The sequence below is a fragment of the Acomys russatus genome, chromosome 3 (genome assembly GCF_903995435.1).
Source record: "Acomys russatus chromosome 3, mAcoRus1.1, whole genome shotgun sequence".
NCBI lineage: Eukaryota > Metazoa > Chordata > Mammalia > Rodentia > Muridae > Acomys > Acomys russatus.
Window position 1 is genome coordinate 57112506 of NC_067139.1, and position 27666 is coordinate 57140171.

General features: G+C 48.7%; 1 protein-coding gene across 5 annotated transcripts; it reads left to right on the forward strand.

The window, feature by feature from the left end:
* Positions 1-5953: 5953 nt before the first annotated feature.
* Wnt5a (Wnt family member 5A) lies at positions 5954-22844 on the forward strand. Of its 5 annotated transcripts, none has more exons than XM_051140812.1 (5): positions 5954-6178; positions 11911-12044; positions 13265-13515; positions 18198-18490; positions 21999-22844. In XM_051140812.1, the coding sequence occupies exons 1-5, from the start codon at positions 6173-6175 to the stop codon at positions 22455-22457; spliced, it is 1143 nt and encodes a 380-aa protein (XP_050996769.1). In that variant the 5' UTR covers positions 5954-6172; the 3' UTR covers positions 22458-22844. The 5 variants fall into 5 exon arrangements, with proteins under 5 accessions (XP_050996769.1, XP_050996776.1, XP_050996779.1 ...); XM_051140819.1 differs by lacking the exon at positions 5954-6178 and adding an exon at positions 9065-9696; XM_051140822.1 differs by lacking the exon at positions 5954-6178 and adding an exon at positions 9766-9928.
* Positions 22845-27666: the final 4822 nt, after the last annotated feature.

A 27666-nucleotide genomic window follows, 5' to 3' on the forward strand; every position in this document is an offset into this window, starting at 1 on the left:
TTAAAGATTATGTCTCAGGGATGGGGACGGGGAAGAGAGTAGCTTCTTCTGTTCATCAGCATTGGGAAGGGTCTGGCTCTCTCAGCCGTGCCTGCTGTAGCATTCGTCTCAACTATCTCCACGTCAGCTTGACAGGTAGCCCTGCGGAGGCTCACCGTGGCTTCCTATCTGCAAGGGACAGATTTGATCTCTAAGAAAACCTATTTAGACCCAAGTCTGCACATGTGCCAGCTCTCTTCTAAATGGTTCTGATGGTGCAGCCAGTGGGTATCACAGCATGTTCAAGTCTGAAAAAAAATGTGAAATATACTTCGTGTGTCTAGACATCCCTTCTAGAGAGAGGAGCTTAGCTAAATGGGAGAGCAAGCTGCTACTACATGTGCAGGAATGGCTGTGTGGTGGGTTTGGGGGCATGGGGGAACTAGTGAAATTGATGAAAAAAGCTCACTCTGACTTCCAATGCCTTACTGCACAGATTTAGACACATGATACTAACAATTGTAAAAACAGGTTAATAATAAAATAGAACAAAATAAACGCCCAGCCTCTTGTTCTATCTCTTTCTAAGAAATTTAGTTTCCCTTATGTGGAGAAAAGGGCCACCCACTCCCTGGAAGCAGTCAGTCTGTGCTTTCTCAATGCAGGCAGTCACCATGGGCAGAAGTTGGACCAAAGCCTTCTGTGTATTCCCAATGGTTAGAACAGCTTGACTCTGGCCCTTTTCTTGGTTCTACTTTCTGTGTGAGGAAACTTAGACTCACAGGGACGTGTGGTCACTGCACGGTCACTCAGACAACAAGAGCCACAACAGTAGCAGCAACAACAACAACAACACAGTCACACCTTTTTTTCCTACCCCTACCATCCCTTAAAGGCCAACGAGCAACAATACAAACAAATAACAACAATGGATAAAGGAACAAAATATGCATCCAGGACCACTGAGCATAAGGGGGAAAAAAAAGTCTGAGAGCAGGCCCAGGGCACATGGAGCTTGAGATTCTTTTGTTTTGTTTTGTTTTGTTTGAGACAGGGTTTCTCCATGTTGCCCTAATTATCCTGGAACTCACTCTGGAGACCAGGCTGGCCTCGAACTTAGAGATCTGCCTGCCTCTGCCTCTGAGTGCGAGGATTAACTGTGTGTGTCATCATGCCCAGCTGAGCTTCAGATTCTTGAAGCTCATCCTTGAGTCTTCCTAGAGACCAAAAATGGCCGCTACCCTCAAGGGAGCCTTTGTTCCCCACAGGCTAGTGGCCAGGGGCAGTATTATGGGATGGGATTACTTTGACTGTGGCCATGTGGTGCTGAGGAAGCACCCCCAGCCCCTTCCGGACTCTTTGTCCCCTTTCTAGCCTTCCATCTGCAGGGCCCTCACACAGCCCTGCTGCTCTTGACTCTGAAGCAAAGAGGTAAACATCTTGGGGCCCTTTATTAGTTTATTTCAGAAGATGGAGCCTGTTTGTCCCTAGGGCCCAGCCCTCTTTTATGGCCTCCAGGCCCTCTTGACAAATTCTAGTGACTGGAGAGAAAAGCTGCTTTCTACAGCAGATCATTAAAACACCCACCATAAACCCAGGGCCATAAAACATTATTTGCCAGGCATAAAAAGAAGGTAGATTTTCCCAGAATGACAAGCCAGGCCTAGCTTTCTCCCGCTGGGAAAGGCGGCACACGGATGCCGTCGTTCATAAATTCCTTATCTTGCACTGTGCTTTGGGAAAAGAACCCTGTTGGGAAAGCAGCCAAAAAAATATTGATTTATTTGTTCCGCAGAGTCCAGAGCATTTTTAATGAGAGAAGCACAGTGATGCCCTGCCAGTGTGTCTTCGGATGACTTAATCTGTGAACACACATCCCAGTACAGGCATAGTTACCTAGGAGATGAGGGACTTCCACAAACTGGAGGATGTCCTTCGGGAACCTTCCTCAGTGGAGAGGCATTGACTTCTCCCCATTCCATCTGTTGGTTTCACAGTCAAATCAACCAACCAGCAGGCACCCACAATGAGACTGGTTCTTAGAATGCAGTCTAGCTCTCCAGGGCACTTGAGTCCTTATGGAAGGGCTCAAAGGGGTTTCCTGGTTTGTTCAGGTCACATGTCTGAAGGACCACATGTCTGAGATCCTTAGTACTTGGAGCTCAGTGTTCCAGTGGCATAGCTCCGTGCAGCCGTTATTAAAATCACCAGCTACGAAGCTCTCATCCCTTTATCTGGAGTTACTGGGACCAGATATTGCTGGAAATCTTGCCATTTTTTTTTCTTGAATGATTAAAATATAGTATTTAACTTAAATAGCATTGGTGATATCTGTGGAAATAGCCCAATGATCAAAAAAAAAAAATGTTGTATTTCTTCACTGAAAAGGATGGTCATTCTCTGGCAGTGAAGTGAAGACTGGCTTGAAATGCTCTAGCCAGAATTTGCATGGCACAAAAAGGGTTTGAAAAACCTCAATTTTCAGAGATGATTTTTTTTTTCTAGAAGAGTCAGAGTCCAGCAATAAGGGAGTGCCTAGCCCAGACTCAGTGTATCTGTGACCATCTTGGTGTATCCTTACCACCCTCTGTCAAAGCCATCAATTCCATTCTAAGTGCCCTATTGCACACCATCTACTTTCTGATTGCTTTCATTTGTGGTGTGTGTGTGTGTGTATGTGTGTGTGTGCATGTGTGAGTGCATGTGTGTGTGCATGCATGTGTGTGTGTGTGTGTGTGTGTGTGTGTGTGTGTGTAGAGTACCTGTGAACAACTAGAAAGCAGCAAGGGAAGAACTGGGACCCCAGGCTCCATCTTGCACTAGAGGGTCAAGGGATGAACCATTGAGGCAGCATCTATGTCCACAAAGGCAACTGTAGAGACACAAACAATTATCCAGGTAACTCAGGCAATGGCTAAGTAAACTAGGGTTAGGCAGCCAGTGGTTTTGCTCTGACTGTAAGTAGAAGGGATTTCCCCTTCTATCCTATTTGTTTATGTGGCCTGCATTTGGAATCCAGGGCACTTGGGAGCCAGGTGGCTTCTCTGCCCTTTTGGGGGCTCCATTCATGGTTACTCCTTGCTTGTTCTAGCCTGGAGGTGTGTTATCCCAGGACAGAGCTGGGATGCCTGCCTGGGGACACCTGGGTGGGGGGTGGGGGGTTGCAGAGCATGGGAATTTCTTTGCAGCTGCAGCTACAGAGTTGAGTAGCTGGAAGCAGAGCAAAGGGAGGAGACAGAGCCTGGAAGCAATTCTCATGATACAAAGAAAAAAAAAATCAAACTCATTTTTATTCCTTTTCCTCAAGTGTGCAGATCTAAAGCTGCATGGAAAAAATCATAAAAATGCCCACAGATTGATAAGGGATGAAACCCTAGAGAGGTTTGGGAGAAAGGAACCCCAAGGAAAGCCAGAGGTTCTCAAAACTCCCCATCATGCCTTGGGGCTGCATCCTTAGCTAGAGAATTGCCAGTGGGAGGAGAAGGGTCAGGAGCCACCCATCTCTTCCAATTTGTGTAGCTCACAAAACCTTGTTTGTGCACCAGGGATGCAGGGATGGGGAGGAGGCGACAAGTCAGTGGAGGAGCAGTCACATCTCTGGAGCTGAACTTGTGGCTTATACATGTTCTAAAGTGGGCTGCCAGGGATGCGGGTCGGGTGAGGAACAGGGCAGCAAACCCAAACTGTTAGCACCAAGCTCAAGGGCAAACCAGGGAGTGGATGAAATGAACTGTCTCATGTGAGTGGTGTGTGTGTGTGTGTGTGTGTGTGTGTTGTGTTGTGTGTGTAATGTGTGGTATGTGTGTGTATGCTGTGGTGGGGTCTGTGTGTAATGTGTGTGCTGTGTATTTATGTGTAGTGTGGTGTGTTATGTGTGGTGTGTATGTGTGTGGTGTGGTACGTGGTGTGTGTGTGTGTGTTGTGTTGTGTTGTGGTGTGGTGTGGTGTGTGTGTATCCTCCACCCTTGACCATTGGAAGATGGAAAAGATGGAGACAAGAATTGCACAATCCCAGGAGACACTGTTTGAACTTAGCATCCATGGCGTGCTGGAGGCTGGGGTGGTGCACATCCATCAACTCTCTGCCCAGTCGAAGGCTTAACAATTTGAGGTATCTAGAAGTGTCTACAAGTTCTGGATTCTGGATCCTAGTTCACCTAACTTCACAATCTTGTTACTTGAGAGCCGCTGTCTGGATTCGCACTGGCGGCATGATCTCTATTTTTGCCTAGCCCTGCTGGGTCCCAGAATGAAGAGCTATTCTGTCTACCAAACACCGGGGACTTAGCACGGTGTGCAAGCCTAGCCTACCCCTCCAAGCCCAGGCTTCAAGTTTTCTTCCCGGGCCATAAGAAGGGGAGGGTCCACGACAGGGAGGTCCTCTCTGCAGAGGCTCCACTAAATGCAATTTAGGATAGTTGAACCAAAGGGTCCGGTTCGGAAAGCTGGGGGTTCAGCCTTCCAAATGGGTTGACCGCTTTAGAAAACGCTGAGCCAGTCAGGAGGCGGGTAGGCAACAGTGGCCGAGTGGACCTCGTTCAACAGATGCCTGGGGGATGGGAGCCTTGAGGAGGGGGCCTAAGGGGGAGCGTACCCGCCTCCCGGCACCCCGGCCCGTAGTACAGCTTTAAAATCCTGCGAAGTTTGTCATAGGACAGCCTCACCACGCATGCGCATAGGCAAAGTTGACTTTTTTTCGTCCCCCCCCCCCTTGCCTCTCCAGCCGCGTTTGGTTCTGCAACTTTAAAAATATTTTTTTTTCGTTGAGAACACCAAGGGAAAGAGGAATCTGGAGAGAGGGAGGGCGAAAGTGAGGGAGCTGGCCAAGAGGGCCGGGGTGGGGGTGCACGCGGTCCCCACGCTGGGCAGTCAGTCTGTGGGGTACTGCGTCGCGTGGAAAGTTGCTGCAGGCTCTGAGGCGCCGCCTCCGCCGTCCGGAGTCCTGTTAGTGCGGCCGCTGCTTCAGGGGCTCCTTCCGCCGCCTCCGCCCGGCCCCACGACCGCCCCTAGGACCCTGGCCGCGACCGAGGAGGTGGGCAGCCTCAGCCGCCATGGACCTCTGGAGTTGAGTCGCTGCCGCGGAGCCCCGCGTCCGCGGTCCCTTGCTCTTCTCGCCCTGGAAAAGCCGGGGGTTGGAAAGACGAAGGTTAATCGGGAGAAAGAAAGAAGGGGACCAGAAGGGGGAAGCCAACGTTCCCCACGGGGTAGCTGTCCATCAACGTCTCCAGCCCCCCAGCGGCGAAAAGTTCAGGGCCGACTTGAACCCATTTCTGCGCCCGGTTTTTGCCAGACCCTAAAATGAAAGGACAAAATTTGGCGCTGACTCTTGCAGCTCTGATGGCGACTTGTGCAATTTCAGCGGCATCTCCCGGAGAAAAAGCCACGCGTGCCTGATTGTTCTGTGTTCCAAAGCTGTTGCTGCTGCTGCGTGCGTGCGTGTGTGTGTACGTGTATCTCTGTGTCTGTGCGCGCGCGCGCGTGTCTGCGTGTGTGTGTGTGTGTTTGGGTGTGTGTCTGTGTGTACACAGACGTCCACTAGCTAACTCAGCTGCCGGAGCAGCCCCTGGAAGCAGACGTTTCGGCCACAGACCCGGAGAGGAGGAGCTGACGATCAGGAGGAGTGAGCCGCCAGGAGTCTGCAGAATTCGTGGTGTGAATGAACTGGGGGCACCTTGGGCACAGGGATCGCCCCCCCGCCTTCCCCGCCTCGGGCCACAGTCGAGTAGTGGGACATTTTTTTCACCTTCTTGTGAAGAATTTTTTTATTATTTGTTGTAAAGTCTTTTGCACAATCACGCCCACATTTGGGGTTGGAAAGCCCTAATTACCGCCGTCGCTGATGGACGTTAGAGAGGGAGCGCCTCGCCGCGGAACAGTCGCCTGCGCGCCCTCGTCGGACCCGCGGCTCCTGCACTGTGTCCCGGCTCGGCCTTGCGCTTGCTGCTCGCCCGCGCGCGCCGGCGCCCTCTCGGTTCCTGCGCGCATCTCCACGCTATACCAGCTCCTTAGCCCGAGCCCGGGCGCCAGTGCTCGCTTCCGCTCCGGGTCGCTGCGCCCACCCGACGCGCCCAGGAGGACTCCGCAGCCCTGCTTTGGATCTTCCCCTAAGGTTTAACCCGGCCGCCCCGCTTGGATTCCTCAGCCGCCTTTACTCTGGTGGCGACTTCCTCTCTGTGCCCCCTCCCCCCTCGCCATGAAGGTAAGTGCGCACCGACGCTTGCTACTTTTTTTTCTTTTGAAAGTTAACTGAACTTCCATCTATTCCTGGCCCCTCCATTTCTCCAAATGCCTAGAGAAAGCTAAACTCCAGTGTAGTAGGCAGGGATTCCTATCTCTTCGTCCCCTTGCCTTGGGGACACTGCCTCTGCGTCCTTGGAAACTTTTCGCACCGGCGGCTATTCTTTAAACGTTTTCAACTATAGCGAAAAGAGAGGGCATGTAAAATAATTCGGGTCGGAGAACCCGGCGTGTTGTTTACTTTGTGTATTTCAGCAACAGGATAATGTTGATAAATCAAACATTTATCAATCAGACCCTTACTTCACGGGCATTCGGAGATTGTGTGGCTGGAGATCCGAGGGGGACAAGAGGACTCCTAGGTTAGAAGAAAAGTTGCGGGACTAGGAAAAGTAGGGGCCACCTACCCCAGAGCAATGCACTCCCCACCCCCAACCTCCGATCAGGGCCAGGTTCCCGGCTGTCCAGGTCGAGTAATCCGAGCGTTCCCGGCCCCTGTGCCTTTAAGAGTGCCTGGCGGGGGGCCAGCGCGCACCCCGCGCTGGGAGAGGGGTCGCGTTATTAGCATTATTAGCGGCCTCTGGGTGAGCTCTGGCTCTTTACTGCAGCCGTGGGGGCGGGGAGTCGTGGTCCTAGTGGCTTTAATCCTGCCCCCTGAGCAGAGTCAGCCTAGTGCTTTAGGGACACCAGGGCCTCCGAGTTGCAAGAGCAGGAGGGGGTTAGTTTGTGAACTCGTGTTTGTTTTAATTGTCAGTTGTGTGTTAAAGCCGAGTCACACACTCCGAGGGTCACCGAGAGTTCACTTTTACAAAAAAGTTAACGTTTCGTCTTGGAATATAACTAGCAATTTTCCAAACAACTTTTCCTCTGTCTGCTCTCCGTGTCTCAAAAACAATTTCCATTTATACCTTGCATCTCTCGTTTCCAGTTTTCTAGAGAATTAAGATGAAAATCAGAACGAAGATGTGTTCTAAAAGCAAACAGTCTTCTTCCTTCAAAGAAAGGCTTTTAAACTCTGGTGCTCTGAGGCCCTGTTTTAACCTCTATGCCCTGTCCAAGCCACTGCTCCTGGCTGGTACTTTAAGTGGACAATTCGCTCTTGGGAAATAACTTGGGCCCTGCGATGAGGTTCCACCTCCTCATCTTCTGCCCGCCTGCCTATAATATTAGCACATTTAGCTAGGTTTGGTTTCAAGACATTTTCCATCAGGGTAGGTTTTATGGGGGGGTGGGTATGGTGTGAAGGAGAAAATATGAGTATCCAGCGACTGGGCAGTGGAGGGTATGGGTGGTCGCGTGGGAACCCTTGCTTCGCTTTGAGGGCTGGGGGAGCTGGAAATCAGTTGTTCTAAAGTCTTGGACAAGCCGACTTTAGCCTTCCTCTCTGCGGTTCTACTCAAGATCCTCCGTAGGAGGCCCAGCTCAAGCCCCCGGTTTCCCCTCCTAAGCGCTCCTGTGCACAAGGGGTGCGCTAAGCACCGGCAAAACTCAAAGCTTTAACATGGGCTTTCTAGGCAGCCGTGCGGTGCCGGCTGCCCCCTGTTGGCCGTCTGGAAGTAGGGCGCCTCAGAATTCCTTTCCTTCAGCTTGCATCCCTGGCGACCACTCACTCCTTACCTTCCCTCCGAGAGTCCTCTGAGACCTCGGCCAGGGAACAATCTGTGTTGCCTTGAGCAGCACTGCGAATAGGAAACGGCCTTAGGTGTAACCCAGCAAAGGGGCCTCGGGCAATTGGACCAAAGATTCGGACTCTTTCTGGCCCCTGGAGAGGGAGCTTCACCGTAAGAGGCTTCGGGTGTGGCCTTGGTTGTCTCACCAATTCTTTCTATGGCCCTGGATACCTGTTGCGTTCCCCTCTTTCAGCCAGCTTCTTCGTTTATAAAAAAAAACAAAAACAAAAACAAACAAACAAGCAAACAAAAACCTAGTGACTTCGTCTTCTTCGTCTATAAACTTTGTCTATTAAAAAAATCCCCTGTAAAGATTGAGGACTGAACTGACTTTAATTTCTCACTCCCTCTCGTGCACTCGGCTTAATTTTGGACAGAAAAATGTGTGCTGAATTGGGTGAGATAATTGTGTGTTGGTTTTGGGGAGCCCTAGGGTGCATCGCTGAGGCTCGGGAAAATGAGGAGAACGGAGCTAGAATGTTTTTCTCCTGGATTGTCACTATTCTCCGACTTCCCGACGATTGTAAGTCACTCAGAAACTATTCATGTACCTTACCCTGACTGTAGCCCCAGACAACCTCCGGCTTATCTCACTGGCTATTCCTGCCTGCTGCGCACGCACACGCAAGCACATATAGTGCTGTGGTCACACCTATTCATGGTTCAGGGCAGCTATAGCTCAGCTGGGCCCAGGCCCGAATGGTGGGGAGCAACGCTTCCTTTGTCTACTCCCCCTTAAGCAGACACACTACTGGCCATTTCTTCACCGCCTTCTCTCTGCTGTTCTTGAAGCCCAGGAACCAAGTTTGTGCCTGCACCCGAGTTTTCCTCCGGCAAGTTTCTCCACTCTTCTACTTAGTTCGGAGAAAGAGCAGACTGGGGAACACAGTTTAGTTTCCACCTCGTCAAGAACGGAGACCTTCTGGGAGTTTCCCATCTTCCTTTTCGCCACCGGGAGCCTGGGTCACTTTCTTCTTCCGCCTAGTTGGCATCTTTCATTATTTCCACTCCCAGACTTGGGCCCTAAATGTAGCTTCTAGCAGAAGGAAATGACCAGAGAGTGAGGTAGGGCCACTGTCGTGTCGTCCCCCCTCCCATTAAGGGGCCGCCTGTTTCTGCACTTAGGAGCTGGATGCTTTTGCACGCCTCCTAGACCAGAGAAGTCCTCCTCTTTTCCCACCAACTTCCCTTTCCCTCGCGTTGGCACCTTAGAGTAGCATTCCAGCATGCACCTTTCATCTCGTCCGTCCTGAAGTCTTTGGGGGTTCGCTTTTGGGGAATCAGCAGCAGCGAGGTCCAGCTGCTTCGGCTTCAGAGACCTGCAAATGCTTTTCCTTCACCTCACCCACTCATGCGCTGCACCTCTTAAAAGCCCGCAGCCTCCTCTGCAGGCGCGCGAGGAGGACAGATGCTCCGTCTTCTCAGTCTGCTTTCCCAAGCCTCCGTTGAAAAACAGTTGGCTGGATCTCTGGATAATTCTGACCAGAACTTTAGTTTTAGCCCTGCTGCGGCAGTCTCTCGAAAGTTCTCTTTCACACGGTCTTCTTCGCTTCCGACCCCTCGTAAACCGGGTGGACGCTTTACCGTCTAGAGTGCAAGTGTTCGTTAGTGAGTTCTCTGTGAATCCCTGAATCGCTCAAATTTGTGGGACTGCAACAGATTGGAAGAAAACCGAGGTGTTCCAGGCAAGTGCAAGGAGTCCAAGGCAGACGCTGCTCTCGGGGTTTTCCCTGTTCATCTCCTTGGGACACTCTTACTCAGAAACTGAGGAGACCGGAGTTGAGGAAACTAGCAGTTGGCCGAAGTTCTGGTAAATGGTGGATTTGCCCCGGGGGCGTCGGGCTGGGAGAGGGTTCGGTTTGTGTGGTTTCGGCTCTAACAAAGAGATTCCCTGTAATCCGCCGAATCTGTTATCAATTTCTCTACCACCCGCGCCCCGCCCCGCGCGCCCCGCCCGCCGTGAAGCTCCAAAAGTGAGTGAGGCCCGCCGCGATCTGTGAGCTAGAGCCCCTCGGAACGTGTGTTTCTGTGCACACGTGTGTGTAAGTGTACACGAGCGTGTGTATGGATGAGTGTTTGTGCGCGCGCACTCACGTTAGTGCATGGTTTTAGTTTCCACTGGGGACTCCAGCCTTTTTGCAGCCTGGGCCGCGCGCAAAGAAAGACCCCGAAGCCCACCCCTCCCCTGGAGGAAACTTGACACTTCAGGCGGGGGTAGGGAAGGAGACTGAACCTTCTCTCTTTCTCTTAGACTGGGGAAACTCCAGATTTCCATTCTCCAGGATGCTTTCCCAGCTTTGCGGTGCTTTGGGGGACGACGGGGGCGGAGGCTCCGAGCACTGGCTAGCTGGCCCTGGGAAGCACATAAGCATTTCCTCTACCAGGAGCCCGAAGGTGTCGAAGCCAAAGGGGTGGCTCACAAGGGAAAGCTACCGCGTGCTCCAGGGCCCTTTAATTTTCTACTGCCGACCGGGGGTTCCCTTTACTCCTTTTACTGAACTGGTTTCGCTCGGCAGGACCTTCGCCTGCTGGAGGTTCACTTTTCTTGCTTTTCCAAAGGAAGGGGCTCCCTCGGGGGCTGCGGGCGTCACAGAGTTACACTTATCAGAGCTGTGAAAGGGAACGCTGGAAACCTGCTCCTCCTAGCCACACTCTTCTCTCTCCGCCGCCGCCTGCAGGTGGAAATGTCACCAGTGGGAGCAGCAGCAGAAATGTCTGCCCCCGACTATCTTCAGGAAGGAAACTTCTCCACTTGGCTCCCTGTGCCCTGGAGGCCAGGGACACCTCACTTCTGATGCTTAGGAGCTGGCTCCGCTGGGGGACCTGTTGCCTTGGCCCGGCCCGGCCCGGCCTGGCCCGTTTGCCAACCTTTTGGAACTAAGTGAACTGAGCCCGACTTGAGCTAGAGAGGCTAGACGGAGGAGGCCTGGTGGCAGTGTACTTCAAGACACAGGCTCGCAGTGGTGCGATGAAATCATGGGGGACAGCTCCAAGAGAAACACCAGGCCCTTTGTGGTTTTCGCCCCCTTACCCCCAGCAGCTGCTGGACGTGGGGGCCAGAGGGAGAGGAAAAAAAAGTCAGAATAATGGGGCCCGAGAGAAGGGCATGCCAAGGGAAAGACCCTCTTATAAAAGAACTGAAGCCGGAACCTTCTTTCTACACGGGACGTATCACTCCTCTCAGACTGAGCTGAGGCTGCTGGCAGGAGGAGGCAGGTTTTCCGGATTCCCTGGGGTGGAAGAGCGGACCTCTCTTCCCAGTCATTATCCCCTACCCTCAACTCCGTCTACTCCCCGCCCCAAACTGGCTGAAGCAGATCCTAAAGGAAACCCAGGCTGCTCTTCCCCATCTGGAAGTGGCTTTCCCAAAATCGGTCCCGTAAACTGATTATGAAACATACGATGTTAATTCGGAGCTGCATTTCCCAGCTGGGCACTCGCGCGCGCGCTGGTCCCTGGGGCCTCGCCCCCACCCCCTGCCCTTCCCTCCCGCGTCCTGCCCCCACCCCCACCCCCGCGCCGGCCACCCCGCCTCCTCGGCAGCCTCCGGCAGTGCGCTCCACTCGCCTTCGCGCTCCTCTCGCCCATGGAATTAATTCTGGCTCCACTTGTTGCTTCGGCCCAGGTCCGCTGGAGGAAGAGGGTGGCGGCGGGTACCCGAGTGAATTCCCTAGGAGGGACTGAGCGCGTCGGGAAGCTAGAAGGAAGAGAGGGGGTGCGGGACTGGAAGTCGCAGGAAGCCTGGCACCAGGGCTTTGACTCAACAGCATTGAGACATGTTTGTAATCGCTGGCGTGCTCCGCGCGCAGAATCCCAGCGAAATAAGATTTCCTGGTGAGGTTGCGTGGGTGGATTAATTTGGAAAAAGAAACTGCCTTATATCTTGCCATCAAAAAACTCACGGGGAGAAGCGCAGTCAATCAACAGTAAACTTAAGAGACCTCGGATGTTTCCGTTGTTTAAACTTGTATGCTTGAAAATTATCTGAAGGCAATAAACATCTGCTCCTTTCTTTCCTCTCCAGAAGCCCATTGGAATATTAAGCCCGGGAGTGGCTTTGGGGACGGCTGGAGGTGCCATGTCTTCCAAATTCTTCCTAATGGCTTTGGCCACATTTTTCTCCTTTGCCCAGGTTGTAATAGAAGCTAATTCTTGGTGGTAAGTTGATTCTGTGTGCCTATTCTTTGCTTTTCTTTCTTTCTTTCTTTCTTTAAGTACTCTTGCATTATGCTACAGTGTTGAAAGTTGAAGAGCGAGCGTGGGTACAATTACATTTATCTAATAGATGCATATATTTTCTATGTGCTTTTAAAATACGAATTGTCTTGTAACCTGCTAATTTTGTAAATTATACACTCAGATTCATGGGGGGAATCCGAATATATAAATCTCAGCGCTTTTCTATGAAGCCCTTGTTGAGACATGGGCTTGTAGTATGTTGTGTAATAAGGGAGAAGTACACTTCTCAAATAACTGCAAGCCTATCTATAAAGTTTACTATTTGCCACCTCCAGGTAAAATTAAAATGTGTTTCCTTTTTACTTTTCTGTCATCTGGGGTTATTCATCCACAGTGTCTGAGGTAGCAGAGTTCTAGAAGACAGCTAAACCCAAGTAGAGAAGTGTTTGCTACTTGAAATTTGATCAAAAGGAGGTGAACTTGAAGTAGTCAATGACAGTCTCTCTCCCTGGACTGGAATCTGTCCAGGGGGTTGTATGTGATGGCGTTCTGGCTATTTTCTCACTGGGAAAGGCATAGCATGGCTTTTTGTTTGGTTTTGTTTTTCTGACTGTCAAATGTGACTTCTGGTCCCTGGATTTCCTGTCTTGGATCCTTCGCATTCACTCTCTTTTAATGTGTCTGAAAACATGGGGGACTTTTGTCGGTCTGTATAGACATCCCTTTGTACATCCATTCATGGAAGGTCCTGCTGCCTCCCACTGCCTAATTGTCTCTACTTTTGATGTTCCTGGATTTTTGAAACAGATCCATCCACTTTGTGGGCACCACCGAGTCATTTTCTCTAAAGTCAGTGGCTGGTCTCTGAAAAAAAAAATTCCCCCCTTTTCTCCGTGAATCTCAGAAATCTTGGTTCAGGTACCCATTGGCTGGCTAAGAAGGCAGTGAGAACTCTAACAGAGGAAGCCAGATGGCCGGGTGGGGACTACACAATACCTCTGTTTTCTTCGGAGTTTAAACAGAGGAGTTCTATGAAGCCCTTCTCATACTTTGTCATGCGGGACAAACAGGAGAGAAAGGCATCTGTATGCTTCAAGCTCTTTACTACTGACATGCTTTTGGGTGGGTGGGTGGGTGAGGGGAGCTACCTCTAGAGTTCACGTAAATCTTGAATGCACATCTCCCCCTCCCCTTTGCAGGTCGCTAGGTATGAATAACCCTGTTCAGATGTCAGAAGTATATATCATAGGTGCACAGCCTCTCTGCAGCCAACTGGCAGGACTTTCTCAAGGACAGAAAAAACTCTGCCACTTATATCAGGACCACATGCAGTACATTGGAGAAGGTGCGAAGACAGGCATCAAAGAGTGCCAGTACCAGTTTCGACATCGGAGATGGAACTGCAGCACAGTGGACAACACCTCTGTCTTTGGCAGGGTGATGCAAATAGGTAGGGAACCCCTTGTGATGCTCATCAGCTTTGCCCTGCGCTGGTCATTCCGTTTGCTTGAATGCTTGATGGGGGGGGGGCATCTTTACAGCTTGCGGTGATGGCTTGAAGATTTTTTTCTCATGATCCCCCCACCTCTGATGGTGAGTTTCTAACTTGCTGAACCAATTGGGAAGGCATCATCACAGAAGCCTACACTGCGCCGCAACACTTAATTTCTGTGAAATGCATTTTATCTAAAACAGAGTCAGGACACTTGCTTTGATTTATCAAAAATAGATGTGGCACGGGGGGGGGGGGGGGGGGGTGGGGAGGGCAATGCTGAGCCGTTTAAGCTCTTTTATATCTAAAAACCCTTTGGATGGTTATAAGTGTCTTAAGCCACAATCCAAATGGCCCAAGTTGTCATCTTTCAGAGCGTTGGCAACGCCGACAGTAAGGTTTTAATTTTCCTAATATAGACATTTCCTGGGGCTAGAGAGATATATAAAGTTAAAAGCTTTATTTTTAGTCCCAGAAAGAATTTTAATAAGAAGTGATACAATTTATGTGTATGATTTTTTTTTTTTTTTTTACAATCGGCAAAAAATTACACACTCGGGCTTTCAACCAACTTTGAAGTAGTTTTAAGTGTTTTGCTTACAGTTTGAGTTTTAATTTTAAATATGTATGTTGCTGAATTTGGTGCTCCACTCAGGGATGAGATAACATTTAAATTGAACCAAAAGAAAAAGAAATTGAAAACTCAGTTTGCCTGTGGTTTTCTGCAATAGACTAGGGTCCTACTTGACAGATGGGCCCTGTGTGTGTTTTCTACTGTGAATATTGTAGGCCTCTTTAGTTTCATGCAAACAAGCCCTTATAATTAATACGACTGCAGTGACTCCAAAAGTAAGAAGCAATTTATCAAAGGCAATTAACTGTTTATACTGACTGGAGATAAAAAGTTGGCTTAATATCCATCACAGATGGATAAAATACTTCTGAAAGAAAACCCTAAAAAAGTGCATTCATTGAGAACAAAAAAGAGTGGTCAGTGGATGCTTGAGCCAGGAGAATTCATAAACTAAAGTAACACAGTTTTGGAAGCCACTCCCATAATCCAGTGGGAGTACAGCCTTAGCCCCAGCCTGCAGGGTTCACGGGCTTTGTCCTTTCTGTCAATGATTAAAATGTGCTAATGTATATTCTGGGGTCAGCCTGGAGTACCAAAGCCTCAGGAACTAGAAATGGTCCCTGGATATAGGCTGTCTCCAGGTAGTGACATGGGGATATAGTGAAGACTTATCTCTACCTCTGACACTTCTGAACTCTCCGGAAATGTCAAGTATCTGTGTGTCTCCTCATATGTGCCTCAGCTGCCATTCAGGCCATGGGACAGGGATTAGAAAGAGCCAGAGGAAGATGCTTTGCTGGGAACTCATTTGGACACAGCTTTGATCCAACATCCTTTCCTGAGTCTCAACATGAGGCCTAGCCTGGGCAAGAGTGGACTAAGCGCTAATTTGCTGAGGGGCTCTGAGCAAAGGTGGCCCATGATTTGAAGTGTTTGTCTCCTCCAGGCCTGATTGGAACACTTACTCCAAAGGTCTATATTTAGTTGTACTCTCTTTGGTTTTTGGCTGTGTGGTTCTCCATGGTAGGGGCTGTGTGGTGGGGCTTGTGCGAGTTCTACCCCCTCATAGCCTGGTGTGGGGGGGGGGTGAGTGACCATGCGGTGGGCTGGTCATCTGATGCCCCAAGAAGCACAAGTTGCATCTTCACTGGCCAGAAGTTCCCAAGTCCCTGGTTGTCCCAGAGCAGAAAGCCACCTGGCAGATTAGGTGTGACTCTCAAGAGGCCTTTTTGTTTTGTTTTGTTTTGTTTTGTTTTGTTTTCCTTAATATTTGAAAGAAGAGAAGGAGAATAGGAAAATTAGAATGAGCTTTTTCGGGATGAGAATGGAACAGAATGGGAAAATGTCTGTACCTTCTTTTTCCTAACTGAGGCTTTGCTTAAAGTCAGTGAGCTTAGGGGACCGTTGAAAACACCTTTGGTGCCTAAGGTGTACCCAGGTCACTCCAAAACCCTCAGTACCTCAGAGATGTGGGGAATGACAACTGTCTGTGAGAGCCTGACCCTGTGTGGGGCCAGTGTCTGAGAAGCTCTTGCCGCCACGCCACCTCTGACCCCTTTCTCTGCTCATTTTTCTAAGGTGCCAGTTGCCCTAGAGGCTCTGCGCACAGCCGGCTCCTGAAGGGCCCAGGCTTCATTTTGGAAACATTCTCATTTTTCATCACCCTCCCCTTTCCTCCCAGCTTTTGTCTCTCTCTTGTCTTTGTTTCCACACTGTGAAAAGATGTCAGGAAGGCACCATTTTTAGGGGATGTGAGGATCCAGCTCAGCATTGGTTTCATGCAGAGGTAAACTTAACCAAATGAGCAGGCAGGATGACTGGATAGGCGCACAGGCCTCTGGGGGACCAAATGGCACTTTTCAAACTGCTGTTTCTCCAACAAGTCACCAATTAGCTTAGAGATTCCTACCAGGTTCTGTATTCTGGGTGAAAATGGAAGTGATTGAACTAGACCTATGAGAAAAGGCTGTGCAATTTGTGTTTTGTATAAAAGCCCCTTCTGCTCTGTGTAGTCAAAGGACACCGTCTGGGTGTGTGTGTGTGTGTGTGTGTGTATGTGTGTGTGTGTGTGTGTGGAGGGCGGGTGGGCCCTCTGTCCTCAGAGGATCACTTTATCTCCTCTTCTCTACTCACAACACTTTTATTCCACACCTCTCCTACCCAGGCCACAATGTTTTCTGTATGATCGGTGTTAATCTTCAAATAACTTCGTCCAATCCATCTGCTCTCCTCATTTATTTCCACTCCCCTGATATATGTACTCTGCTGCCTAAGTTGGACTAAACAGATGTACAGCCCCACTGGAACTTTCTGGTTGGATCCTCCTGCCAACTGCCAGCATACCCCTGAAGTTGTTGTTGTTGTTGTTATTATTATTGTTTTGTGTGTGTGTGTGCAAGAGAGAAGAGTCTGTGTGACTTGAAGCCATAGTCCTTCCTGGGGGATGTATGGGCTTATGGAGCTGTGGGACAGTTATTCCCAGAGAGGGATAGGCACCAGAGTCCTGTATAGACTTCCTTGGGGCCTGGCTGGGTCCTCCTGAGGTCAGCTGTCTTTGTGCTGCCCTTGCTCCATAAAGATTGCTAGCAGGCTGCTTTCTAAATGTATGAGAGACCCAGTCTGGTACAGGGACTTTTAGCATCAGAAGGGACCTTTTTATTTCGAGGGCCTCAGTTTCAATACCCTTATTTTACAGTTGATTTTGAAAGTGAGGCCCCCATCTTTCCTCCAAATGCAGGCCCAGCTTCATTCAGCTGGGCTGAAACGTTAACCCCTTCTCGCTCACAGTGCAGTCTGTGTGCCAGGTTGCTTCTCTGTATGCAAGCAGAACTTAAAAACAGTCTTCAATTAATAGTGTTTTCTGGGGAGATCATCTTTACCAGTTTGAGAAAAGAACATTTTCTATTCCCCACCCCACCCCCCATTTCCCCTAAGTCTGTTTGCTTCTTCTATCCATTGTCATCTCAGCAGTTTGAGGCCAAGGCAGGGAGATAGGGCGGGAGGGTCAGGGATGGAGAGGAACTAGAAGCTGTGGCACCACAGCCAACCAGGAGGGCTGTTTTAAACTTAACCGCTCAAAACTTAACCCAGATGAGAAATTTCAGGGCAGGTTTGCAACTGTTGTGCAGGTAAAGAGTGGAGAGGCCATAGGGGAGGAGAGCTTACCACTGCAGAAGGAGAGTTACATGGCAAAAAGTAACTGTGGCCCTCAGGCAATGTCTGGCTGAGGGTGGGGACCTGGGAGTCACAGAGGCTTCTAAGCCTAGTGAATTATGTTCTGCTCAAGATGAAAATAATATCAACATTAGAACGAGGGTAAAAAAAAGTCTAGGCCCGTTCTGACTTTCCTTCAACGACTTCTTTCACGTATGTTTTTGGAAATAAGATGTTTTGAATATCTTCAAAAGGGGTTAGTGAAAATCAGCCCAGCAGTGTTAAGTCCTGACTAGGCTCTGACCGTCCCAGCCAATGCAGGTATCCCTTCCTCCTTTGTAATTTCTTGCAGCTCTTTGTGACTGGATCCATCCTTCTGAGCATGCCTCAAGGTGGGCCTAGGGCCTGGGTGTGTCTTTTGGAGTGGGTTTCAGGGTGGGGTGTCAGCTTGACGTTCATCTTTGCCTGTTCACTCCAGTAGCAACATAGGCATGCTGGGTGTCTTCTCTCTCCTTTAGCAAATCATCCAGGTTTCCTATTTGTTGGGGCTCCCCCTTCTCTCCTCAGATGCTGCAGTCCAGGTTTTCTTGGCCCTCGGTGGGCCTGAGGACTGTTTGCTCTGTGTTTTGACTGTGGTTTCTTTCAGCCCCACAATTGGATCTAAGGCCTGATGTCCTGGGGGCCCCTACCTCCCCAATCATTGGTGTGTGTTGAGGCTCTTTCAGCCTTCTCCAGCCTGCACAAGTCAGTGTGCTGGAGGCCTTAGTGGCACCCCCACCCCCAACACACACACACACACACACACACACACACACACACACACACACACACACACACACACACACACACAGAGCAAGATCTAGGCCCCTGCATGCAGCTGGCCATCAAGTGACCCCCTCATCCTTGCCCGCAGGCAGCCGAGAGACGGCCTTCACATATGCAGTGAGCGCAGCTGGGGTGGTGAATGCCATGAGCCGAGCCTGCCGGGAGGGCGAGCTGTCCACCTGTGGCTGCAGCCGTGCTGCTCGCCCCAAAGACCTGCCTCGGGACTGGCTGTGGGGCGGCTGCGGGGACAACATCGACTATGGCTACCGCTTCGCTAAGGAATTCGTGGACGCACGAGAACGGGAACGAATCCACGCCAAGGGCTCCTATGAGAGCGCGCGCATCCTCATGAACCTGCACAACAATGAAGCAGGCCGCAGGGTGAGTGCCACGGTCCCCGTGCTACAGCTGCCTCAGCCCCCCACCCCACCCCGTTACTTCTTATTCCCATCCCCGCCCCATCTCCGTCCCCCTTCAGGTGTGCGCTCTTGAGAGAGGGAGGAGAGAGAGGGAGGGGGGAGGGAAGGAGGGAGGAGAGAGAGAGAGAGAGAGAGAGAGAGAGAGAGGAGAGAGAGAGAGAGAGAGAGAGAGAGAGAGAGAGAGAGAGGTGGAGGAGAGGAGTGCGAGCGCGCGCTGGGCTCTCCTGTTACCTTCACTCAGTTCAGGTCTCTGTATGCGTGGCTTGGCGTTTTCTGTCCTCCTCTGCCTCAGCCATTATTGGGCTCTTTGTCCTTCCTTCCTTCCTGTCTGTCTGTCTGCCTGCCTGTCTTTTGGAGGGGGTATCAAAACAGGGTTTCTCTATGAGGCCCTTGAGGGCCTCCAACTCAGAGATTCACCTGCCTCTGCCTCCCCAGTGAGTCCTGGGATTAAAGGTTTGTTTTTTCCTTAAGTCACTTCCTCTCTCTTGGGCCTCTTTGGACAAAGGCACACATTCCAGAAACTCTGCCCCTCCAGGGGGCTGAATGATCCGCAGTGATGGACTCTGTTTCCTGGAGCTCCAGCTGTTTTCTGAGGAGCATCTTTTAGTACCCACTGGGTGGATAGCAGAGGTCCCCCATTTGTGGCTGGTTTTCAGTTTGGAGAGCACTGAGCAAGACCTCACCCCCAGCATTGGACGCTTTTCTTTTTTTGTCTTTTGGCATTATGTAGTGGACCTGATGAGCTGAGAGTTTTTCCAAAGGGCCTTTTTAAGGGAAGTTTTAACTCTCAAGCCTGACCATCAGGCCAGTCCAGGGTGACTCTAGAGAGAAGAGAAAGCGACAAACTGTCACCAGCCTTCCTGAGCCTCCTGGTCCCTGCTCTTGCCTTCCCCTGGTGGGGATATGAAAAGCTACTCCAAGATATTTTAAAAGGCCCCTTTTCCCCCTGCGGTTAAACACATGGCACTTTATGGCTGCTTTAAAATGAAGGGGTGAAAATGTTTCTTAACTTTGGCAGCATTGAAAACCAGGGCCATTATTTTTTTTTTTTTCACAGAACCCAAGGTAGGTGCCAGGAACTTTCTGGTCAGAGATTTCACTCTTCTGTATTTTGGTGTGAGGGAAAAAGGAAGATAATCACAGAGTAGAACTCAGAGGACTAGAGGGAGCCTCAGAGTGCCCAGTCCCCACACCCTCATGTTACAGATAGGAAAACTGAGGCCAGGAGGACCTTTGAGTGGCTGCATAAGAAACGAGGCAGATCTGTGTTTGAAGCTTCAGTTAACTGGCTTTAAACACACGCACCAGAGCTGAAGGCTGAGAGGTGGTGTGTGGAGATGCTGCCTTTAAATCAGGTACCCCTCTCTTAGTTTCTGAGCCTCAGTTTCCACATTTCCACACCTCCCAGTGGTGGTGGTAGTGACTGCCACTTGGAGTCCTCGTGAAGACTAGTGAGGTCAGGGTTAGGGTCTGCCATAAGAAATCTGACTTGCAACAATGTTTCCTTTGGTTCAAGCTCAGATTTTAGCTTAAGGTCAGCCAGTAGTCAGTGCTTAATAAACGATACGTTGAGTATTAAACATTGCAGAATAATAAGACATGGGGAAGTCAAAGGTCATGGAGATCATCCCAGCTAACTTCCTGTCAGAGTGGCTAGTGGCTGTTAAACGTTTGAGCCTGTCAGGGAAGGTCTAAGTACAATGAGCTTTTGTTTGTGTTTCCCTGAGGGGACAGACTTGGGCCCTCAACCTCAGGGATGGTCCCTCTTTCTAGGCTGTGGTTGCTCTGAGCCTACATGTGACTACAAGGGAGTCTTCTGGCGCTATTCTCTGGACACCCCTAGGAGCCCTTTCCAGGTTCCCACCCTCCTGCCATCATCATTCCTCCTCTGTGTCAGATCTGACTGGCACATCCAACCAGAAGAGGGGGGCAGGGGCATCTTTGGAACCTCCTTCTCACTTCTTTCTGAGAGAGAAATCCTGAGGGGTATTGTCAGGAGAGGGACACGCATTTCCAAGTGGCATGAGGGACCCTCGGAGCAGTTGAAGAAGTGCCTTTTCCATTTTTGTTGCCCTCGATACTGACATTGCATCTTCAAATGTGCCGCTTATTTGGTCTTGGTGTCATGGGAGCGATGAGCTGAGAGAAGGAAGCAGCCCTTCTCCAGGGTACCTTAGAAAGTTCTACACTTTGCCAGGAAATCATATGAACATTTCTGCAGGGCGTTAGCATTAGGTTTTCCTTAAATGGGAGCAAAAGTTAAATATATTTGCAAAACCTTGCTCAGACTGAAAGTCTTTATGGCAAGAGAGTATACCGTGACCCCCTATTAAAAGAAAGTTCCTAGTGAGTCCTTGGAGGAGGAAGGTGGTTCTTTGGGTAGAAGAAGCTCTGGGTTATGGACAGGCCCCAGCCAGCACTGCCACACCATGATGACTTGGGAAGGTCGCTGGCATGAGGAACTGTGGGCAGCCAAGGCTATAAATAGGCAACCACCACCTCCACTGGGCACAGTGCTGTGGGGCCAGACCTATGAGCCCTGCTCCTGGGAGGCCTGAGGTGACTGCGCAAAAACCCAGGGCCATGGCCTCATCACCCTGGAGAAAGACCAGGCTTACTGAGTGGGTTTGGAGTGCCCAGTGCTTCCCCACCTCCCTCCATTTTATCCTTCCAACTGTGCTAGGAAGTTGGTACCATCCACAGGTGGCAAACAGGCTTAGAAAAGGAGTAGCCAGTTGCCTAAGTTCAAGAGCAGAGTCAGCCATCTTATGTCCATAGCTGCAAGGTGGTCCTAGAGTGGGACAGGACAGGGTAGAGACTGTAGAGGAAATATCAGTGGGCATAACTGAGACCCAGACCAAGTTCCCCTGCAGCCTGGCTGTGTGAGCCCCTTGCTGCGTCACTTTGCTGTCATCTATTTCTGCACATGCTAAAAAGCTGCTGGTATGATTGGACATGGTAGGATGGGTGAAGATTGAAACCCTGATCTCTCTGGGGGCAGACCCCTTCCCAACTCAGCATGTAGCAAGTCATTGCACATGCTTGGTGTCCTACTGTTGGGGGTTCAAATCCCGGCACTCCCCTATTTCCCAGTAGTTGGGCAGGAACTCATTTCTAGAGGAGGCCCCCATAACCTTCACAGAGAAGGGTAACAGCACACCCCTCAGAGGCTTGGGTGTGGGCACATTGCCCTCCTGCAAAAGTGAAGGTCACTGGAATGTTTTGTTACTGCTGTTCCCATCCGACTGTGATAGCTGTAGATTGATAAAACCTAAGAAGTTGTAGAGCTTCAAAGGGATCCCACAATATTTCTAGTGGGATGAAGAATTAACACGGCCCCTGATTCTGCCAAGGGACATGGCCGCCTCTTCTAGAGAGCCGAGGACAGCTTTGCTCACCTCCCCATGTCTGCATCTCAGTCCCTCCAGGGATGTGTGCCCTTTTGTAACCTTCCCTCTTTCCTCCTACAGACAGTATACAACCTGGCAGATGTAGCCTGTAAGTGCCATGGGGTGTCCGGCTCATGTAGCCTCAAGACATGCTGGCTGCAGCTGGCGGACTTCCGGAAGGTGGGCGATGCCCTCAAGGAGAAGTATGACAGCGCAGCAGCCATGCGGCTGAACAGCCGGGGCAAGCTGGTGCAGGTCAACAGCCGTTTCAACTCCCCGACCACTCAGGACCTGGTCTACATCGACCCGAGCCCAGACTACTGCGTGCGCAATGAGAGCACGGGCTCGCTGGGCACACAGGGACGCCTGTGCAACAAGACCTCAGAGGGCATGGACGGCTGTGAGCTCATGTGCTGTGGTCGTGGCTATGACCAGTTTAAGACGGTGCAGACCGAACGCTGTCATTGCAAGTTTCACTGGTGCTGCTATGTCAAATGCAAGAAGTGCACGGAGATTGTGGATCAGTTCGTGTGCAAATAGTGGTGTGCCTGCCCATCACCCAGTCCCACTCCCAGGACCCACTTATTTATAGAAAGTACAGTGCTTCTGGTTCTTTTTATTCCCCCACCCCTCAAGAATTGCAGCTGGAACCATGTATATTTTTTTTTCTTTTACCATCTAAGAACTCTGTGGTTTATTATTAATATTATAATTAATGTTTGGCAATAGTGGGGGAAACTAAGAAAAATATTTATTTTGCGGATCTTTGCAAAGTTAGTACAAAACTTCTCTCTGATGCTACAGGATAAAGGGGAAATAACACATATTTGAACTTAGCTGTGCAGTTGGGGCTCCCATCTAAGAAGGTATAGGAACCATTTTCTCCTCAACTATGGAGTTCTATGGGATGGGTGGTATCCAGGTGAAAGAGTGTACAGACCCATGGGTGACTCAGTTCCTGTGACCAAAGTGAATTGTAGATGCTCTCGTACAAGACAAAAGATCTCAAATATAGATATGTTAACTATACATATATGGCAAAAATACAGGCTATGAGACACGCCCCATTCCAGAAGTTACCAGCTTGCTTTTTGTACTTTAAGGAGGATTTTTTTTTTTAGGATCTTCTATCTTCATAAGCAGGTATATCATGTTGGCTACTATATCCCATCCACAGATCCATTTATGGATGTGCCTTTTTCTAACAGTTCATGAAACTTGGGGAGCTGGTGGGCTAGGGGAGGGAAGTCCCCAGAAATGAGAAAACTTGAAATATCCTACATTGTGGCCATAATCTTATGAGCCCACCTGATTCTGAATACTAGACTTGATGTCTGAGAAGAGATTTTTGACTAAAAAAAAAAATCTTGTTTTGAAAGCCATTTTTATTTTCTTTAAAAATGAAAAATTGCCCATGAATCTCCCACTTGCAGACCGTCTACCCAGGCAACAAGGAAATCCCATGTAGCTGAGCACTGCAGAAGGGCAGAATGCCTCTTTGAGGAGACAGTGGCAGCCACCTTCCTACGGTTTGACCCCAGGCCCTCTCTGGATTCTGTGCTGGTTATGCTAACAAAACGCAGCTCCCGGGGGATGTTCACTATGCTCAGCAAGCGCTACTCGGGGATTGTCTGTCCTCTCAGGCTTTCCTTTGGAGGTATAGTAACTTCATGTGTTTTGCTGATATTACTTGGCCCCAAGGAGTCCAAAGAGGTGTCGAGGCTATTTGGCTGTTATAGTCCTGTGTTTAGACTATCCATTTGTGCTTTTCCTATTATCCTGCAGGTGTACGCTAAAACTGTTCCTAGTGTATTTGAACAGTTGCATTTATAAAAGAGGGGATATGGTTTAATGGTGCCTGATATCTCAGTCTCTTGTACATAACATATATATATATATAAATATACATATATAAATATAGAAATACTTATATCTCAGCACAGCCCTGGGCTCACTCTCTGCCTGGAGTACTGTTGTCCTTCATGGCAGTCCAATTGAGATTTCTTTTTTTCCCAAAAGGTTTGAGTCTTGACATTGGCCTATAACTCCACAGGATCCTACCAGGAACACCAGAAAGCAAGCTAGACTCTGAAGAAGCATTCTTCAGGGCTGATGTCCCGAGACGTATGTGGGTTAGAAAGTGGCCTTTCTGTTTCCTGCCCACCCCTAGTTCTCTACCCTCTTTGGTATTCTTTTGTGGGGAGAGCACTGTGGCTTGTCACAGCCATGGGCCTTGACAGGCTTGAGAGGCCCCCAGAGGCCAGAAGCCTCAGCCTCATCTCCATTTGTTCAGCTCATTTCTCAGTGAGGACTTGGGCCTGTCTGACTGATGGGACTGATCTGAAATCCTGAAGCAAACCTGCTCACCACAGAGATAGCTAGTTTAAACAATGTGTTAAAGTAAGGGCACCTCTATTTCAAAAGTGACATCTGCTGTGCCGTTTTCGTGGCCTGATACTGTTTTTCAATGTTAGAAAAGACGTATGTGTCCCTTCATGGGCTTGGTAGCCTTCTGGTCACCCCAGTCCTGTGGCTCTTAACTTATTGCTCAAAAATATTCGTTTCCCCTTTAGCTACAGTGAATTGCAAGCAAAAGATCTTGAAATGAAAAAAAAAAAAAAAGCACTAATTTAGTTTTAAAATGTCACTTTTTTGGTTTTTATTCTACAAAAACCATGAAGTACTCTTTTTTTTTTTTTTCTAAATCAGATTATGGTTTTTTTGTTTGTTTGTTTTTGTTTTTGTTTTAGTGATTCATGTTTATGAGCAGAGTGGAGTTTAACAATCCTAGCTTTAAAAAAAACTATTTAATGTAAGATATTCTACGCATCATTCAGATATTTTGTATATCCTCTGTGGCCTTTATTCTGTACTTTTAATGTACATATTTTTGTCTTGTGTGATTTGTATATTTCACTGGTTTAAAAAAAAAAAAGAACATCGAAAGGCTTATGCCAATGGAAGATAGAATATAAAATAAAATGTTACTTGTATATTGGTAAGAGGTTTCAGTTGTCCTTCAGCTAATTCATGTGGAGAAATATTTTTAGGAGAAGCCACGAGAAAGCTTTGGGCAGCTACGTATTCAAATAAAAGAAAAGTGGACAATTTTTTACCCAAACCGAACTCTTTGGAAGCCTCAAAATAGCTCTATACGTAACAGAACAAAAGTGGAGTTCTTGTTTCCTATATGTTTCTTCAAAAAGAGAGACAGAAATCAAGCAGATGGCTTAAAGCTGGTCACAGGATTGCTCGCATTCTTTTAGCATTATGCATGCGACTTAATTGTTTTAGAGTGTGTTGCTATTGTAACATCCCAGAGATGAACCAAAAAGGCTCATGCTTTCATCCGTGACAGGATTTTTAGCTTATACACACACACATGCATGTATATGTGCATGCCTGTATGTATCGTTGTGTTTATCACTGCGACTATTGTGCCTCTCTGTTACCATGGGCCTTGTGGGGCATCTCTGTGTCCCACTTGAAGGCAGTCTTTATGGGAAAAAAGCAAGGGTTCCTTGCAAGAAAGAAACTAAAGGTTCCTTGTGTGATGTGCAATTAATAGAAGGCCTTCTGCTTTCTGGAAATGTATACCAGAATCCGGCTAGGACTGTGTAGACTGATAGATACATTAGCTAGCCCTTTGCCTTTTTCTTTTCTTTTCTTTTTTCCTTTTTCCTTTTTTTTTCCTTTCTCTTTCCGGATAACCTTGTAACATATTGAAACCTTTAAAGGAAACCAAGAATGCATTATTCCACAAAAAAACAGTAGACCAACATATAGAGTGTTTAAAATAGCATTTCTGGGCAAATTCAAACACTTGTGGTTCTAGGAGTCACATCTGTTTCAGTTTTTCTTCAGTTGTATATTGACCAGTGTTCTTTATTGCTAAAACATATACTCAATGTAGCAATGTCAGCATCTTTTTTCTTCCCATCCTGGAGCGCATTCAAGACCTTCCCAGTACAGGAACATCAATGAAACATTTATATTCAGGCAGTGGCAAGCAGAACCATGTCCAAAATGGTCAGTATTGGGCTCCAGGTCAAGGCTGTATTGTTGCAGCCCTGCTTCTTTGTGCTTTTTGACCTTCTGGGGCTGCCACTTCCTGTGAGAGCAGCTGCCTGTCCACATACTTTTCTCCAAGGATTTCCCCAATAGCAATTTCCTATGTATTTTTCTGCAACATTATTCAAGCCACTGGAACCTTCAGATCTGGCCAGAGAGCAGGATGAAGCAGCCTGTGGACAAGAGCTGACTTAGCTGGCCAGAGTGGTCACTAGTGCACGCCACCTGTAAAAACTGTTTGGTCTGAAATATAGGTAGAGAACGGGGATAGCACAGTTGCTTGTAACTTTGAGTGAATATTTAACGCAAACAAGCACGTAGGCGCAGCTCTATGGCACTGCACTGTTACTGTAAAGCATACGTTGAAATATTTATTTTCTTGAAACATATTTCCTAGTTTTCCCTCTCTCTGAGGACTGGTAAACAAGATGCGATGTTGTTAAAGTTGAGATGATGGGTTTTTTGTTTTTTTTTTTTTGTGTGTGTGTTTGTTTGGTTTTTTTTTTTTTTTTTAAGTCGCAGAGACATTTAGAGACATAAGAATTAAAGCGTATAAAAGGGATCCTCTAATTTGCCTGTTATCATGGAGTTTACACTTAGTTCTGATGATTTGATGATGTTTTATGTTAGGGAAACACCTTGTTAGCCAACTTTATAAAGCAGATGTCACTAAAGGTTGGTGTGAGCCAATCTAGATTGAATAAAAGCTCTCATAGTGTTTTCAAAGAAAGGAGGGACTGACATATTAGACGAATTTATATATAGTCTTCAATTTGCTGAGCTAGAAAGGAGACAAAGATTATTTATTTTTGTTCATATCTTGTACTTTTCTATTAAAATCATTTTATGAAATCCAGCATGCTCCTGTGTGTGTGTGTGTGTGTGTGTGTGTGTGTGTGTCTGTGTGTGTGTGTGTGTGTGTGTGTGTGTGTGTGTGTGTGTCTGTGTGTGTGTTCAGCAGAGAGGGCTTGAGTTCATCTGAGTCTGATGTGGGCTTGGATTATGGCTTAGAACTTCCGGGGGGGGGAGGGAAAGAAAGAAAGAAAGAGAAAGAAAGAAAGAAAGAAAAAAACACTTCTATTTCTGGCATGAAAGGCCATTATGTTTGAACCCCAAGGATTCATTTTATACATTAATGCTGATCTCTCACTGGCCTCTGGTCAACTGCTCCTTTTTCTTATTTGCTTTGCTGAGGCTGAGATGTAAGAGTTGTGCTAAGGGATTCTCCCCTGTAGACATTTAGGATGGAGAAAAGGGATTACATTTAAAAACGAAGTAAAACAAAACAACAGGGTGGTGGGGGGGGGGGGGAGAACGAGCTGAAGGGAGAAATAAAGTGGTGTGTGAGATCAAGAGCAGATGGAACCAACCGGAATGTTTTGTCGGTCGCTTCGTTCATGACACAAAGACTGTGGTTTCTTAGCTAGGGGTCCCCTCACCCCAGCACTACTGGAAGGTCCAGCTGGGTGGCTGGCTGGCTGGAGTAAATCTGTCCCTTTCAGATTTACCAGTGCTCCTGGCCTCCACCTACTCCACGGCCAAGGCTGCCTCCCTTGATGGTTGGAACATCAGACAAGTGCCCTGGGGGAAGAACCTCACTCCCAGTGGGAAAATGCAGCTTCTGATGTGGGGCTGAGGTTCTGGGCACTTGGGGAACTTGGGGGGATCAGACCACAGA

Bases quoted from the DNA above. Each gene is read 5' to 3' on its own strand.
- Wnt5a (XM_051140804.1), top strand. From the start codon at position 11,473: ATGGAATTAATTCTGGCTCCACTTGTTGCTTCGGCCCAG. The intron at 13,516-18,197 runs GTAGGGAACCCC...CCTTGCCCGCAG, and splicing joins TGGCAGGGTGATGCAAATAG to GCAGCCGAGAGACGGCCTTC. The intron at 18,491-21,998 runs GTGAGTGCCACG...TTCCTCCTACAG, and splicing joins ACAATGAAGCAGGCCGCAGG to ACAGTATACAACCTGGCAGA.